The sequence below is a fragment of the Centroberyx gerrardi genome, chromosome 19 (assembly GCF_048128805.1).
Source record: "Centroberyx gerrardi isolate f3 chromosome 19, fCenGer3.hap1.cur.20231027, whole genome shotgun sequence".
NCBI lineage: Eukaryota > Metazoa > Chordata > Actinopteri > Beryciformes > Berycidae > Centroberyx > Centroberyx gerrardi.
Genome location: NC_136015.1, coordinates 19,850,641 through 19,866,053, shown reverse-complemented (window position 1 = coordinate 19,866,053; position 15,413 = coordinate 19,850,641). Strand labels below are relative to the sequence as shown.

Genomic DNA, 15,413 nt, shown 5'->3' with positions numbered 1-15,413 from the left:
ATTTTAGATTCTTTGAAGTAGCCGCCCTTTGCCTTGATGGAAAGGCAAAGGCTTTGGAAAGAAATTCATACATAGGATCAACTTCACTATTTATATTTGTCTAAGAAACTAATTTCAAGCATTTAAGCATGAGCCTTTAGATTAAAATGGCCTTAAGATAATGAAAAACATAGTACATTCAATCAGGTGTGTCCAAACTTTTGACTGCTAGTGTACTGTTAAGGTGCCTTTGAGCAAGACACTTAATCCCCAATTGCTTCTATGGAGTCGACATGACCGACAGCACAAGGCTGTTGTTGAACTGTGCAGCTCCCAGGATTGAATGTGTGTAACTATATGAGTATGAAGCAGGGTGTCGCTGAAAAGGAGCATGCATGCTCAGCTTGGTCCTTCCCTGGATAAATAAAGGCTAAAGGAAAAAAGGCGGGTGCATTTACCGAGGCAATTATTAGTAAGTGGCCCCTCTCAGACACAATAGTGACACCCTCCAGGGCTTTCCTATCTCCAGATCTGTGGTTTTGAGTCATTATCTCTCACCACTCCACTCACCGGCCCTTCAGATAGCTGTGCCCCGAAGCGCGGCACAGGCTGGGAAAATCCTATCAAGTTCAAATCAGTTTGAAAGACATCTGGTGCGGAGCTGGGGGCTAATGCAATTCTGCATGGTAATTTCAAGAGCGGCAAGAAGTTCACCAGCAAGCGTATTATTCTCCATAGTGTTCTGACAATGTCACAGAGTATGTGGAGGTAAACTCTGCTGTGTGCAGGTTCAGTCGAATGCTATAATCTGGCACGTGACGGTGCTAGTTGTTGATACTACTACCTTTTTTTTCTGTTATAATTAAATCAATAATGCAGGTTGAGTGTGTTTGTATGTAGTATGTATATGGTGTAGTAAACGATGTATATGAAGTATGTATATGACCTAGTATAGGATGTATATGATGTGTGTATGTATATAATGGTATGTAAAGCCGTTTCAGACTTGACTGTGATAAAGGGCTACATAAATAAACATGACTAGACTAGACTATATAATGGCAAAGGAGGTTCATGTTGGTCTCCACTGTCTGATTTCTCTGCAGAACCTGATGGCCAAAGCGTTGTACGACAACATGCCGGAGTCCCCCGAGGAGCTGGCCTTCCGGAAAGGGGACATCCTGACCGTCATTGAGCAGAACACGGGCGGCCTGGAGGGCTGGTGGCTCTGCTCTCTGCACGGCCGCCAGGGCATCGCCCCCGGCAACCGCCTCAAGCTGCTGATCGGGCCCATGTTCGAGGCCCAGTCCCCGGCCGCCGCCGCCGCCGCCGGCCAGTCCCCTCCTCAGAGCTCGGCCTACCAGAAGCCGGGCTCGGCCCAGGGGCTTTACCAGGTGCCGCAGTCCCTCCAGAGTCCACAGCAGCAGCAGCAGCAGGGCCAGCAGGGCATTTACCAGGTTCCTCCAGGACAAGACGTCTACCAGGTCCCACCGAGGAGCACGCTAGCTGCTGACATCACACCTAGCAAGGTGAGAAAGAGATGAGAGAGAGATTACAGGAAACACTGGTGTCATTTAGAGTTATAGCGCATTTACTTCTGTCTAAGTCTAGTTTACGTTTCCCCCAATCATTTTGCAATGCCTGCCGCATGTAATTTTTAAAGATTTACTCATTTTTCACCGTGTTTAAAATAGCTTGAAATTAACTGCTGTCCCGGCTAACTAAGACAACGTGGATGTGACAATTACGTTTTTTAAGACAACATGTTTCTGAGGGATTATTTCCTGGAGGAGACTTCCTTTTCTTCCTGTGGGAGTCAGGTGATTGACAGTGAGCAGAGCGTAACGTTATACTGCATCGATAGGAAAACACTCAACGGGCTCAGTGAAGTAACGATTAAACAGGAACTTTGACGAAACCAAATTAAAGCTTCATGTTTACCGTGATGGATTAACTAGTTCAGGCAATTTTCAAGCCTGTGGTTGTTTTTCATACCGTACAAAATTCAATGTCAGCAAATGGCTTCTTATGAAAGTAGGAAAAATGCTAACCCTGAATCTTCCAGCTAGTATAAGGATGGAATAAGGATGATAGATGATTTGCACAAACTTTAAAAAAAAAACACTTTTATTATCCTTTAAATGCAATAGTAGAGAAGGGAATGGAGGGGATTAAGAAATGGAAATGGATTGGGTTAAGAGATAGAAAGAGAGAAAATAAAATGGAGCCTGTGGAGCAGCAGCCTGTGGGCTCTGCTGACCTGCGGGCCAAGACAGACTCTGGGATCAGAAAGGATTGAAAAAATAACATAAACTCAGGTGGGTGTGGCCTGCGCTGGCAAGTGTGGGTATTAGACATTGCATGATAGGACATGGCATTTACGCATTTACACAGTGACCTGTTATCCCGCCAGTCTGCCACGACACTGCGTCAGTATGATTGCACACACAGAACCCAGAGGCCAGAGGGATTGTGGGTCTGCACTGTGAACTGTGGACAGGGTGTGACGGCCCTGGCCTTTACCACAGAGCAGGGTAGTGTTTTTATGCACAGCTCCCATTTGGCTGTACTTGCGTATTGGCGAGCTCTGTGTAGCAGAGCCAGTCACAAGCCACAGAAGGGCACTGAATAGGGGAAGAACTTGTGGAAAAGCAAACAGCACAAACCTGCTTTTTGGGGGTTTTGGTGGAGTCCAGCTCGGTTTCTCTGTACTCAAAAGCTGCACATAGGTCACTGGCAAACCCCTAGCTTTTGGCTTGGTCATTTACAGTATATGGCTATTTATACGATCCTGCAAACAGTGTGTCCATCATGTGTATTTCTTGTTTTATTGGCTGTACAATATATCATTTGAAGCATATATCTCAGCCTGTCACAGAAAATACGGCCTGTTATAGCACAGAAAGACAAACAACCAGTTTTCCAGTGAGAGAAAACTCGCATCACTTCTCATACACATGCAGAGAAATCATATGGACACATGGAAGTCTTTGAGTGTGTTCAAATATGGGCACATGAGGAAAAAATAAGAGGGGAAAACGCTCCTGTTTATTCAACCGCTTAACTAGCTGTAGCACCTCACACCCGATCATCCCCGCAGGAGATGGATAGTAATTATATCCTGGATGAGCTTTTTATATCCCGGGGTATTTTTTTTTAAAAACTAGATGGCCTCAGCCGTCATTGAAATGAGCTAAGGTGTGCAGTTTGGTAGGTAAATAGGCAGCCGGCGCCAGGAGCTTAGGAGACTTTGTGATTCACTGCACAGGAGCGGTCGAGATAAGTCAGTCAGAGCCAGCGGCTGCGAGGAGGGGAGGGCTTAGAACATGAGACCTGCCAATCAACCTGCACACATACTGTACACACACACACACACACAGAAACACACATACACAGCAGCCCTGTCAACCAACACCTCTCCTTTCCACTAATAGCCCACAGGACTTAACTGAGGAACGGTATTAAAAAATGCTTCGGTGATAACATGGAAAATTAAATGTGCTTCTAAAGAAAGTGCTTTTTGTGCTTGTAGTCTGTAATCATGTTGTTGGAGAGATTAAATTAAGTCTTGGACATTTAACTAACCCTCCAATCTGCGGTTATCAAAGTGGTGCAATTTGCAGCTGTGTTCCTGTCCATAAAAGAGAAGGACGTGTGTGTGTGTGCGTGTGAATGAATGTGAATGTGTGTATGTTTGTCTGCATGTGTGTTATTGTGCACATCTGCGTTTGTATGTGTGGGTGTGCATGTGCATACCTATACCCATGTACGTGTGTGTGTGTGTGTGTGTGTGTGTGTGTGCTCGCGCGCACTCCAGGAATACAGACAAGGCTCTGTTGTTTTCCAGTGATGTCTGACTTTTGGCCAGAAGCGCCATTAGTCCCTTCGGCCTTAAAGCCAAACAGCAGTAACTACATGAGTAGTGGAACTGAGAAAAATTACTTCACTGTTTATCTGCTGTCTCAGCAAAACTATTGTTATTACAGAAGCACACTATATCATGTCGTAGCATTCGTGGGGATAATTTTTGTTAATATGAAATCCAAACCACAACCCTTGGTCTTTACAATGCACAAAGTAGAGTAGAGTAGTTACTACTGTTTGCCTGTGTTGATGACAGGCTGTGAGCGTTGACTCATGCACAACGCTGCGGCCGGTCGCGGCGTGGCGTGCTAAGAGCCGATGGAGCTGAAGCAAAAACAGAGATTTTGTTGTTGTCAAGTGCACAGCGAACTAGCAAACGAGCATGTGAGCGCAGACACATGCTTGCTTCCCAAATGATTACGGGGACTGATGCAGGCTTCCTAGACTGATAATCCCCTCTCATATTACTCTAAAGCCTTCATCCCCTCCCACGGAGAAAGGATCCCGTATGTCCTTCACCATGTGTGTGTGTGTGTGTGTGTGTGTTTGCGCGCACACATGCATGCACTCTTGTCTGCACACATCCTCCAGTATGCGTACTCGGGTTTGCATGCCAACCCCGCTGTGCAAATCCAGATTGGCGACTGGTTATTTTCTATTCATGTGGTGTGGGGCTTTGGTATATAAAGGCACACTGAGGTTTGGCGCTCTCTGCCCCTCTGGCTGTTTGGTTTGATGCTGCGGCCTTGTCCTTGTGTGACCCTGCCGGGGAGGGTGAGCTGCAGAGTCCCACAGCTGCCCCATTCAAGGCCCCCGAGCCGGGACAGTGTGGGACAGATGCCTGGGGCTCTCGGCCACACAAAGAGCCTCCTCACACGGGAGGCCAGGAGAAGCCTTGTACCGCCTTTATCACGCTGGTGTAAAGACACCCATTTCTCATCTGACCCGGCCCTTGATTTCCTCTTTCTTCACAGCTCTGAAAGATGCGTCTGTTTCTCTCTCTCTCTCACTCTTTCGCCTCCACATTCCCAGTTCCTCTGTGCTGTGCTTCCCCCCTCTGAGTCAGGCGCTGAGGTCACGGTGTTCAAAGATGGGTTGGGTTCAGAGTTCAAAGGCCCGCGCCGAGCTTCTTATCTACTCCTACCAGACGGCCTTTTTATTCCTCACTTCCTGCCTCATGAGGTCTTGCTCCTTCTATGGGCATTTCCTCCATCGCTGCGTCATACCCGTAGATCCAATCTGCTGATACCATAAAGATGTAGGGGAATCACAGACTAATAAACTCCCACACAACTGAAGGAAGTACGTTGGGAACCGTTCGCGGGCTAGACTGCTGAGGGAGTGCCGTGTACCTTGATAAAGTTCTCCTTTTGGAAGTAACCAGGTTATCTGTAATTAATGGCCTGCTTGTTTGGCTCAGCCATATTTTCTCCTTCTAATCATGTGCAGAACGATCTCGGCACCAGATAAGTGAGTTATCCCTTCCTGGAGCGAGCCGACTCCTGTAGACACTCGTCTGCTCCCCATTGTCGCGGTTTGTGATGAATCGCCGGCCCGTGAGATTTGACCGAGAGGGCAAGGTCATAAATCCATTGTATCAGAAGCATTTTGCTCTGCCGTTTGCATTCTGAGAGGACTGCCTCCCCTTGAAAGCTCAGAGCCGAGGCTGTGAAGGAGTAACACAGAGGTAGAGGGAGGAGAGAGGGCAGGAAATGCTTCGCTGAAAGTTAACATTTTTCTCTATTAAGATCTATGCAGGCAGGGGTCTGTCGGGACATTTCTCATCTCCCGTCTTCCACTTTTCGCTTGTTTTTCACAAGTCAGGGGGATCGTCTTATGATATTGTTTTCTTGGAAAGTAAACACCGAATGACAGACACATCTCTTAAAACTACCTCTGTGCAGATAATCACATTAAAACTTGGCTGGTGCCGGGATTAAGAAGCCTCTTTGATCAGAGGGGCTGAGAAAAAGATGATCCTTATTAGTGCGAGAATCAGTGTGTTCTCTTTTAACGCTCCTCATTAAAGCCGCTGTCTGTTTGGGTTTAGCCACTTGGACGCGTTATCGAGACGGCTGAGGGCCTCCCAGGATTCAAGACTTAATTACCTGCATTAATTAGTTTGCCGCGTTAATAGGCCAGCACAGCTCCAAGTGGTGGAAGGGAACATTATCGAGCAGCTCTGAGGAGCGCCACAGCGAACGGCTCAGGCGAGGAAAATGGCCCATAACACTGCAAGCTAAATCCTCCTACTGTGATTCAGCACAGGTTATTATAGAGCAGAAACACACCCTACATTGAAGAGAGACAGTCATATGCATAATGCCAGTGATCTCATATAGTATAGCACAGACAGTGGTTCAGATTTCATTGTCACTGCACCCTTGGGTGTCTCTGTCTGGGGCCTCTCTGCCTGCCCACCCTCAGTCATTAAAAGCTGAACAGATAGCATTGTGCTGACAGAGGTGGGTGGGTGCATGAATAGGTAGATGGATGGATGAAACGCAGCTCAATGGGGGCTCAGTTGCCAGATTGCCTTCAATGTCATTGTCACCGCCTTTTTGCAACCCGACCTTTTGGTGAAAAGCCCGATTGTTGATTCGTGTCATCAGGTCATTAGTGGGGGGAAATGGTTTAGTTGTGTACAGAACCGATGAAAAGGTGTGAAGTGATGATTTCCTGTCACATCCTTCCACACACAAACTCTAACTTCCACACACACACACACACACAGACACAATCCTGTATAAATGCAGCCTAAACGCTCATAAGTACAATAGTAGCCCATGGTCTATACATCAAATCCAATGTGGGCTAACATGTATCTAACAAACTCATGAGGTAACTGTTTACATTATGACAACACCTCTAAAATAATGCCGAAATGAAGCTGAACAATCCAGCCTGCCAAAGCCAGAGTCTTGCGAGGATGCTAAGTAAACATGGCATTGCTGAAAGTGCCGTGAGTCACCAAGCCCCTATAGTAGTAGCAGTGTTAACAAGGCCTCTGTTTGGCTCCTCGGGGCACCAGTTTGAACCTGATCCCTCTGACTCCTCCATGAAGGAATCCTGCGAGCCTGTCACCTGAGTGGGAACAAATATTTGCTCAGTCGCCCTGGCTCTTCGTGATGTCATCGCCGCTCCTCTCTGAGAAAAAAAACTACTACCGCCACTACTGCCGCCGCCGCCATAAAAGCACCGACCTCATCGGACGCGGTAAATATTTACCCACCAGCAATTACAGGAGCGCCGAGTGGCCTCGCTGCAACAGCCTGCTTGGTAAACAGAGGGCGGAGATGGGAAATAAATGAGCAGTGTGTGTCTGGCAGCGGCTGAGAGGAGCCACTGATGGGAAGAGCACTACTTAAACCAGTGACATGTACCTGTGGAAAAGGGCACTGGGCCCTCTCACAGATACCTCTTTGCCATCTGTATGGGACGGCTGACTCCGAACAGAGATCCCCTTGTGCGTCTATTCCCCCGATTATCCGCGCACAGACACAAACCGCAGGGACAGGCAGCAGCAGCAGAGCTAGGTTGACCTTTTACTGAGCATCTCTCTGTTGTTGCTTTGTGAAAGCGCAGCTCCCCGTCTGGTGTGTCTGGTTACGTGCTCTTGGGGTTTTTTGGGTTTTTTTTTACACCGCCAGAGGTGTGTGAGTGTGAGCGACGTGTGCGTGAGAAGAGCCGAAAGGGAGCGAGGCTATTTATTCCTACGCTGGTTTATTTCAGAGGCCCGGCTGACGCGTTTAAAGCCCGTTAGCGTACGTTTCAGCTCTGACCCCACAGGCCCTGTTGGGATGATGTATGTACGGACAGGAATGCCAACAATGAACACCTTAAATCACCGGGCGGTTGTTCAGATTAGACTTATGAGAACCATATGGACTACTGTTACTCGGTCTCGCTTCGGTAACTCCACTCAGATGAATGGCATTCCTTTCCATACTAGGCTACGTACTCGCATTTTCCGTTCCTCTCACTTTCCCCCGCTCGCTCACTCGCTTCTACCTCTCTTACCTCGCTTCATAAATCTCTTTTTCAAACCCATCCCCCCCTATCTGCTCCCTCCACAGAAACATTAATCTCCTTCTGAGTTGGCTGGTCTTATGCTGGAGTTACGGCTCCTATCGCTCCGGCTCTGATTATGTCTGTGCAGTACGAGGGGAGGTATTAGGATATTAGGTTGGCTATACAGGGACTGAAGTCTCATATCTCCCCGGAGACTCTTCTCTCTCTCTCTGCCAGGAAGCCATGCGTATGGTTCCTATTTTCAAGCCCTGTTAATGAACCCTGCTTGTTCCAGTGTGGCGATAGTGGTGTGTGTCGGGGGGGAGGGGGGGCTGAGGAGGGGAAGAGGGGTACTGGGCTCAGGGAAGGACATTCCCAGCATTCCTCTGTCTGTCTGACGCAGCAAGGAGGTCTGCAGCTCTGCTTTTTGGGGATACAAGAAGGCAGGGGGGAGGGGACGGAAAGAGAGGGGCTGATAAAACACTGACGGGAAAGAGGGAGGGAAAATGTGACCAAAAAATGCAATGGGCATAGCTGAAGCTGGCGTTACACGCTCATGTTTTTCCCAAGCAGAAGTGACACCATTCTGTGGGCTGTCTGCCCGACAGTGTCGAATACTTTAATGGTACATTAATGTTTTTGCTGTCCCACAGCACAACATAACATAAATGCAGGGGTTTGATAGGATTATTGATCAATACCAATGATCACTTTGCCAGATGCTGAGATTACTGGCTTTCAAAATTCACTTTTTTTTGTAGTTTTGGAAACTGGTGACAAAAAAAATTGTCTTGTCTTGTTGTTACACTTCACAATGTAGTTACACTTCCTTGGTCGCAGATAGAGGCTGATAAAAGTCATAAATTACTCAGTGCCCCTTCAATCATAAAACGATATCTTCTGCCCAGATGAAGGCCATGCTAAATAAATAATATATTCATATATTCATATTTTATAATATAAGTTCCTTACTTTTTTCAAAAAGTGCAGCTTATTTTTTACTTCTGCAACAAGATTGCGAAAGATTTAGTTTCCTTCAGTCCCAGTAGTGCCCTCGTTTGAAACATCACATCTCATCACACCTCAGTCCATTGGATCTGGAGTCACGGGTTTATGTTTGGCTTTTAGGTATTTAAGCATTTTAGTTTGGAGACTTCAGGTTCCTAATGAAGGGCCCCGCGTTGGTCTGCTCCAGGCCTCTGTTTGTCACGCGGTTCGGAGGGTCCACAAATAGCCTGAAACACGGCACAGGGAGGATGTAGGCCCGTCTCTGTTGTCAGAACTTATCTGGCTCAACTGTAATCACTTTCTGTCGCTGGGTCACTTGAGGACTAGGAATGGGAAACAGGCAAAACCGAGGAGAGCCAAGACAGATGTACACAAGTTGGAGAGTCAGAGGCTGGAGGAGTGTGTTTGCAATTTGCGATGAGTGAGCGTTTGTCTCCAGAGCTGTCATGCCCCAGGTGTCGCCTTTAGACAGCAGCCTGATTGTTTGTCTGCCCTCTCTCTCTCTCTCCTTCTCTCTCTCTCTTGCTGTCTCTCTCTCCTGCTGTGGACGGACAGGTGGTGACCCCGACCAGAGTGGGACAGTCCTACACCTATAGTCCCGGCCAGCACAACCAACAGGACCTCTATGACGTCCCACCCAGCAGAGCACAGGGGGTTGGTGTCTCATTTTCCCGCAGCATTTTACCTAATAGTTCAATCTTACTAACTTACATACTTGTGTACAGCTAACAATAAACACTTGCACATCTGCTGTGAATAGTCAGCGACGCACATTTGCCCATTCTGCATATCGAGGATTTGGTGCAAAAGGAGCATTAAGTGACATTTTGGCTGAAAATGAGTATTATATATCATCAGAAAGCTCTTGTTGAGCTGTATCTGAACACATTTGTAATCAAAAAAGGGTGTTGAATTGAATCTCTGTAAAAGTATAAAAGGTTCCTATGTTATGTTCAGAATAAAAAAAGATGCAATCATTTAAAGTTTTGTTTTTGCTATAAAATGTCACCCCTTTCGCTCAAATCCACTATGCTGACCTGTACCTTTGTAGATCTGTTAAATTCAAACATCCATTAATCTGTAAATCTGTCAATAATCAACATAGCAAGAATTCTTTTAAGCCAATAGGAGCTCTGTATTAGCATAACCGAAAAGCTGTATCGTTAATCATCAGTATGTTCATCAGTAAATCCTACTCTTTGCTCCTACCATGACCCACTTTTCCCACAAGGGATCATTAAAGTTAATATTTAATCATATATTATCCTATATTACATACCCCCCCACTACATTTAACTAGTAGAGCTGCCACTCAATGAAAGTGTACACCATCTAGACGCAATTTGTCTCAGTCAAATAAAGTCAACATGTTGCTGTAATTATTGTATGATTGCCATTATTTTGTATAATTACTAAGAATCCCCTGGTAGTTTGTGATCAGAACTTGTCCTGTAACTGCCATGTAAAGTTTTTCATTGTTTGTCTTGTTTTCATATTTCAGGTGTATGATATTCCGTCTGCTCCGACGTTGGGATCTCCGTATCCCGGGCAGCAAGGCGGCGCCCGGTGCCAAGGAGTCTATGACATCCCCCCATCTCAAATGGACCTCAGGACACAAGGGGTTTACGACATACCTCCCGCTGCACAAGGGGTAAAAGAACATTTCAACAAAACTAGTAGAGCTAGTACCACAATGAAAGGGCACATCAGTCAGACACTCAATTTATTTCAGTCAAATAAAGTCGAATTAAGGAAGTGGTAGCCACTTATGTCCGGAATATGTTATTTTGTGTTTATTGATACAGTTCCTAGTATTCCTCTTAATTGGCTGTAATAAATGAATAATACGTCAAATGATCATATTTATGACATTCTTGTGGTTGCACTAAATGAAAGCCTTGCCTGCCAATAGTGTTCAACCAAAACTGCCTGAGTATGGTTCTGTGCCTGTGAACTCTCCAGCAGGGAAAAAGTCAAGGACATAACTCTTCGCTTTCCAGACCCTCTAAGATTTCACCAGACTTCCAGACCCAACCAGGCTTAGGGCCATCAGTTTGTTTGTAATAACCTGAAATATGCTGGGACCTGTTATTTGCGTCGTTCCTAATTACAGTTTGGGCAGGCCTGTCTAGCTGTAAAGAGTGGATTTCAAGGCCGATGGAAATCACTTACAGGCCACCATTTTATTCACCCCACTGCTCTCCCATGCTGTGTGCCATGTACGTCAGAACACATAGTCTGCACTGTCAAGCCACTACAGCTTCTGGGCGCTTAAAGCTTTAGAGCTATATTCTGACTGACACTGCATTAGAGGAAGGAATCAAAGGCAGAACTTTTGAGGTTTGCAAATATAGTATCTACATGCAACCAGAAGGCCTTTCACTTCCTCAATCTCTAACTGCAATGCCGCTGTACACAGGGCATCCGGTGCAAACAAGTTGACAGTGCACTGTATGGCTGCATGTTTGCATATAAACCTAACCTGACTGTCCTCACCCGCAGGTCTACTCGGTGCCTCCATGCAGAACCAACCCTGCCCTCCAGGAGGGAAACTACGACTTCCCCCAACCTCTCAAACACAAACAGGAGGGCATCTACGACGTCCCCCCACCCGCCCTCACCAAGCCCGCACAGAGCCCCCAGTCCCACTATGACTTTCCCCCCGGCTCGGAGCCTACTGCCCATCACCACCACCCTATTACCAATGACAATGAAGGCATTTACGACGTGCCTCCCCCAGCCCTTCACTCGGCGGCGGGGTCTCAGAGGGACGTATACGACATCCCCAGGGGCATGCAGCCCCCCCAGCACAGAACCTCGCCCGCTGACAGGGACAGAAGCAAGGGCGTGTACGACATCCCCCCCCAGGACGCTCGAGCGATGGCGGACGTGACGGACGGCGTGAACCGCCTGTCGTTCTCCAGCACAGGCAGCACGCGCAGCAGCATGTCCACCTCCTCCTCCTCCACGGGCTCCAGCTCTGAGGGCCGCCTCGCCCTGGACCTGGACGCCGCGGTCCAGAGGCTGTACCGCCTGCAGCAGGCCGTGGAGGCCTCAGTCGGGGGCCTGCAGACCCTGGCAGCTTCCCCTCACTGGAGGACTTTTCCTTTCATGGAACGCCACGCCAACGACGTCCGCACAGTGCTGGACAGGGTCCGGGCCACCCTGGGGGACTTCCTCGTGTTCGGTAGAGGGGCTGCAGCAAACGCCACGGCTCTATCGGACCCCAGCCTGCACAGTAAGATGAAAAGGCAACTGGGACGGCTGGAGGACTCCCAGCAGATCCTGCTGCAGATCTACCAGGCCTTGGAGAACTGCGGCTGGGCTCTGAACGCCCTGGCCTCCTCCGCCGCTGCCAAGCACCACAATAAGACCGACGAGCTGGACCGCTTCGTCATGGTGTCCAGGACTGTGCCCGACGACGCCAAGCAGCTGGCCTCTACAGTAGGCAGCAATGCGGAGCTGCTCTTCAGGCGGGCGCCCATGGACGGGTCTTTCTCCAGAGGGAGCACGCCGGATGAGAACATGATCCACCCGCTCACCTCCCCCTCCTCAGACAATGACAACTACGGGGGCCAGACCAAGCCCTTCCCTGTGCCAAGCAGCCAGGACAAAGACAACATGAACAACAGCGAGAAGTGTGTTAAAAGCTGGATGGAGGACTACGACTATGTACATCTGCAGGTAAGTCTGAAGTACAGTCTTGATAAAGCATGCATCTAAGATCACCTTGTTATTCATGATCAATTATGCTTCTGCCAGAGCGTGAATGGGAATGCTTTGATTCTTATGTTGCTTATTTTTGGATGCTGACATAGTATTTAACTGAATCACTGGGTAATGTCAGTTGGAATTTAGGATTTAATGCAGTCCATCTGTTCATCCAGATTTTAAAAGGTTCATGATCTAGCATTGCTTTATTCAGAGTGAGTTTATACCGCGGAGAATATGTTGTCAATCATAATCCGAGTAGCAAGTATAATCTCAAAGGTCAAACCAGGGCTACGTGTGTATGTGTGTGTAACGTTTGAATGCCTTTTCTCACCTACTTCCTCTTCCTCCACAGGGCAAAGAAGACTTTGAACGTCAGCAGAAAGAGCTGCTGGATAAAGAAAACATTATCAAGCAGACTAAAGTTAACCTGGGCCAGGAGCAGGTGAGGCTCTTCCTCTGCTGTTACATTCAGGGACATTTATTACACTGATGAGCAGGGCCGTACGTTTGTTGCCTCTATGTCATTTTCCATTACATTAACATCAGTCGTACATATTCATGTTTTTATGATTCACACCATCAATCAGACACACAGCTGTTGACCTTTTGGGCCAGAGGGAGTCAAACATTTACATCTACCCCCTGGCCAGATGGCTCCTCACAGCCTTACACACAGCAGAATAAAGAAATCAGGAGATTAACCTTTTCACTCATATAATCTCTCACAATTGTACCTCTCTCGATATTTGGAAACGGCATTCCCATTTGGTTTGTCTTAAGAAAGAAGGCCATTTTAATCTTAGGATGCATTTTTACAGAGCATGGCGACTGTGGCAGATATCACTCCCAAGTCTCTGTGAAATCAGAATGATACAGTATCACGTTAAGAGACATGGATGGAAAATCATCTTAATTCTCCTCCTCCACAGATCAATCAGTTCAAGAAGCTGGAGCAGGAAGTGATCAAACCAGTGGAGAATGACATCACACAGTGGATCTCCCACCAGCACCCGGCAGGAACCTCGGCCTCGCCCTCGGACTCCTCCTCCTCCCCCTCCCCCTCGCTGGGCGGCGGCGGGGCCCGCGTGTGCGGACGGGACCGCCAGCTGCTGGGCTTCTACTCGGAGCAGTGCGAGCAACACTTCGTCACGCTCCTCAACGCCGTGGACGCCTTCTTCGGCTGCGTCGGCGCCGGGCAGCCGCCCCGCATCTTCGTGGCGCACAGCAAGTTCGTCATCCTCAGCGCCCATAAACTGGTCTTCATCGGAGACACTCTGTCCAGGCAGGCATCCACTCCGGAGGTGGCCAACAGGGTGATGAACTCCAGTAACGTGTTGTGTGACTTGCTAAAGACCGTGGTGACCGCCACCAAGACGGCCGCCCTGAACTACCCCAACACAGCCGCTGTCCAGGAGATGGTGGACAGAGTCACCGACCTCTCACACCACGCACAGCAGTTCAAAGAACAGTTGCTGCAGATGGCTGCTTTGTGATCTCCAGCCATGTCTGTCGCCCTTCGGGTCCTGTACATTTCACCACAGACACCGTGTGTACATTTATCTATCATAAATATACATATATATATATATATATATATGGCTCTGCATTAATCTCTAAGAGTGTTTTTGGATGTTGTAAATAGTCTCGTTCTTTCCGTTCTGTACATATTTGCTCTATTTTTGTGTAGATTGTTTTATATGATTATGGTATGAATATATAGATGCAGTATTGGTGTCTCTGTAGGATAACATGGATGTATTTTCATAACATTCCTGTCGCATATTACGAAGCACCTTATGAGATGAGTCCTATTTTTCATTTTCACCCGTAGAATGTGGTCGACGCGCCCTACTGCTGGATGTGACAGTAGATCTGTGTGTAAATCGTTTCATGTCGGTCTCGCCCTCCTCCTGCGGGGTCGGGGCTCCCCACAGACTAAAGTAAAGGATTGTTCTTAACCATGTGACTGTGTCCTTTAATCTCTCTGACACAACAGATTTATTACAATGCAAAAGAAAGAGATTTCCCAAAGGAGCAGTAAGGGAGCAAAACTCTTTCTGCCAAAGTTTGGTATTGAATATGCAAATTCAGAAGAGGGAGGTGGTGTACAAAAGTGTTATGTGTCATGTTAGATGGATGGTGCACTGCTACCAATACAAGGACATGTCATCTTACAACGTGTGAGAACTACGCAAGAAATCTCATGACATGGACATTAATTATATGAGAGACTATAGTTCTGTGACTGAAATGTAATCTTTTGGTTATATATTATAATATATATTTTGGTTATTAAGTGGGCACCTCCTGACATGTTTAATTGAATTTGGCATACAATATTATATTGTAGATCCATAAATCAGAATGTGGCCGTTTTTGATGGAAGATACTGTTTTTTTTGTTCAGGCTGAAGTAGCCAATTATTGATGTTTTATGCTGATATTCACAATCTTTAAATTTCCATGCCAAAACATTACAAGTATTCACTGTTTCCCCCCCAGAATTTATTCTTGTCAGGATGGGAAAGCCTTTGAAACAGCATTCAGACCATCATGGGACACTAAAACTCTCCACTGAAACCCAAACTAATGATATTCTTGATCCACCTCATCTATTCACTGGTAAGGGAAACTCTGGGATACATTAGGCCTCTACATGAAGAATTAATGTGCAAAGAAAATAGAATGTAATTTCAGGTATTACAGCCTGTTTTTGTGTAGCTGTTGCAACCCTAATGTCTCCCTCACTCTTATCCTCCCGGACACTTGCAGGATATTTTCGATTTAGAGTCATATCTGATTAGAGTTAGTTTGTACCTTATGAGCTTGAACGATGGG

General features: G+C 47.1%; 1 protein-coding gene across 2 annotated transcripts in view; it reads left to right on the top strand.

Moving 5' to 3' along the window:
* nedd9 (neural precursor cell expressed, developmentally down-regulated 9) overlaps positions 1-14,539 on the top strand; it is a 29,029-nt gene extending 14,490 nt beyond the window's left edge. For both annotated transcript variants that reach the window (XM_078290392.1, XM_071901387.2), the window contains exons 2-7: positions 1,086-1,508; positions 9,418-9,516; positions 10,364-10,513; positions 11,365-12,546; positions 12,929-13,018; positions 13,506-14,539. In XM_078290392.1, coding sequence (XP_078146518.1) covers positions 1,092-1,508; positions 9,418-9,516; positions 10,364-10,513; positions 11,365-12,546; positions 12,929-13,018; positions 13,506-14,069 — 2,502 coding nt within the window. In that variant the 5' untranslated portion in view covers positions 1,086-1,091 and the 3' untranslated portion in view covers positions 14,070-14,539. The remainder of the gene's footprint in view (positions 1-1,085; positions 1,509-9,417; positions 9,517-10,363; positions 10,514-11,364; positions 12,547-12,928; positions 13,019-13,505) is intronic.
* The last annotated feature ends 874 nt before the right edge of the window (positions 14,540-15,413 follow it).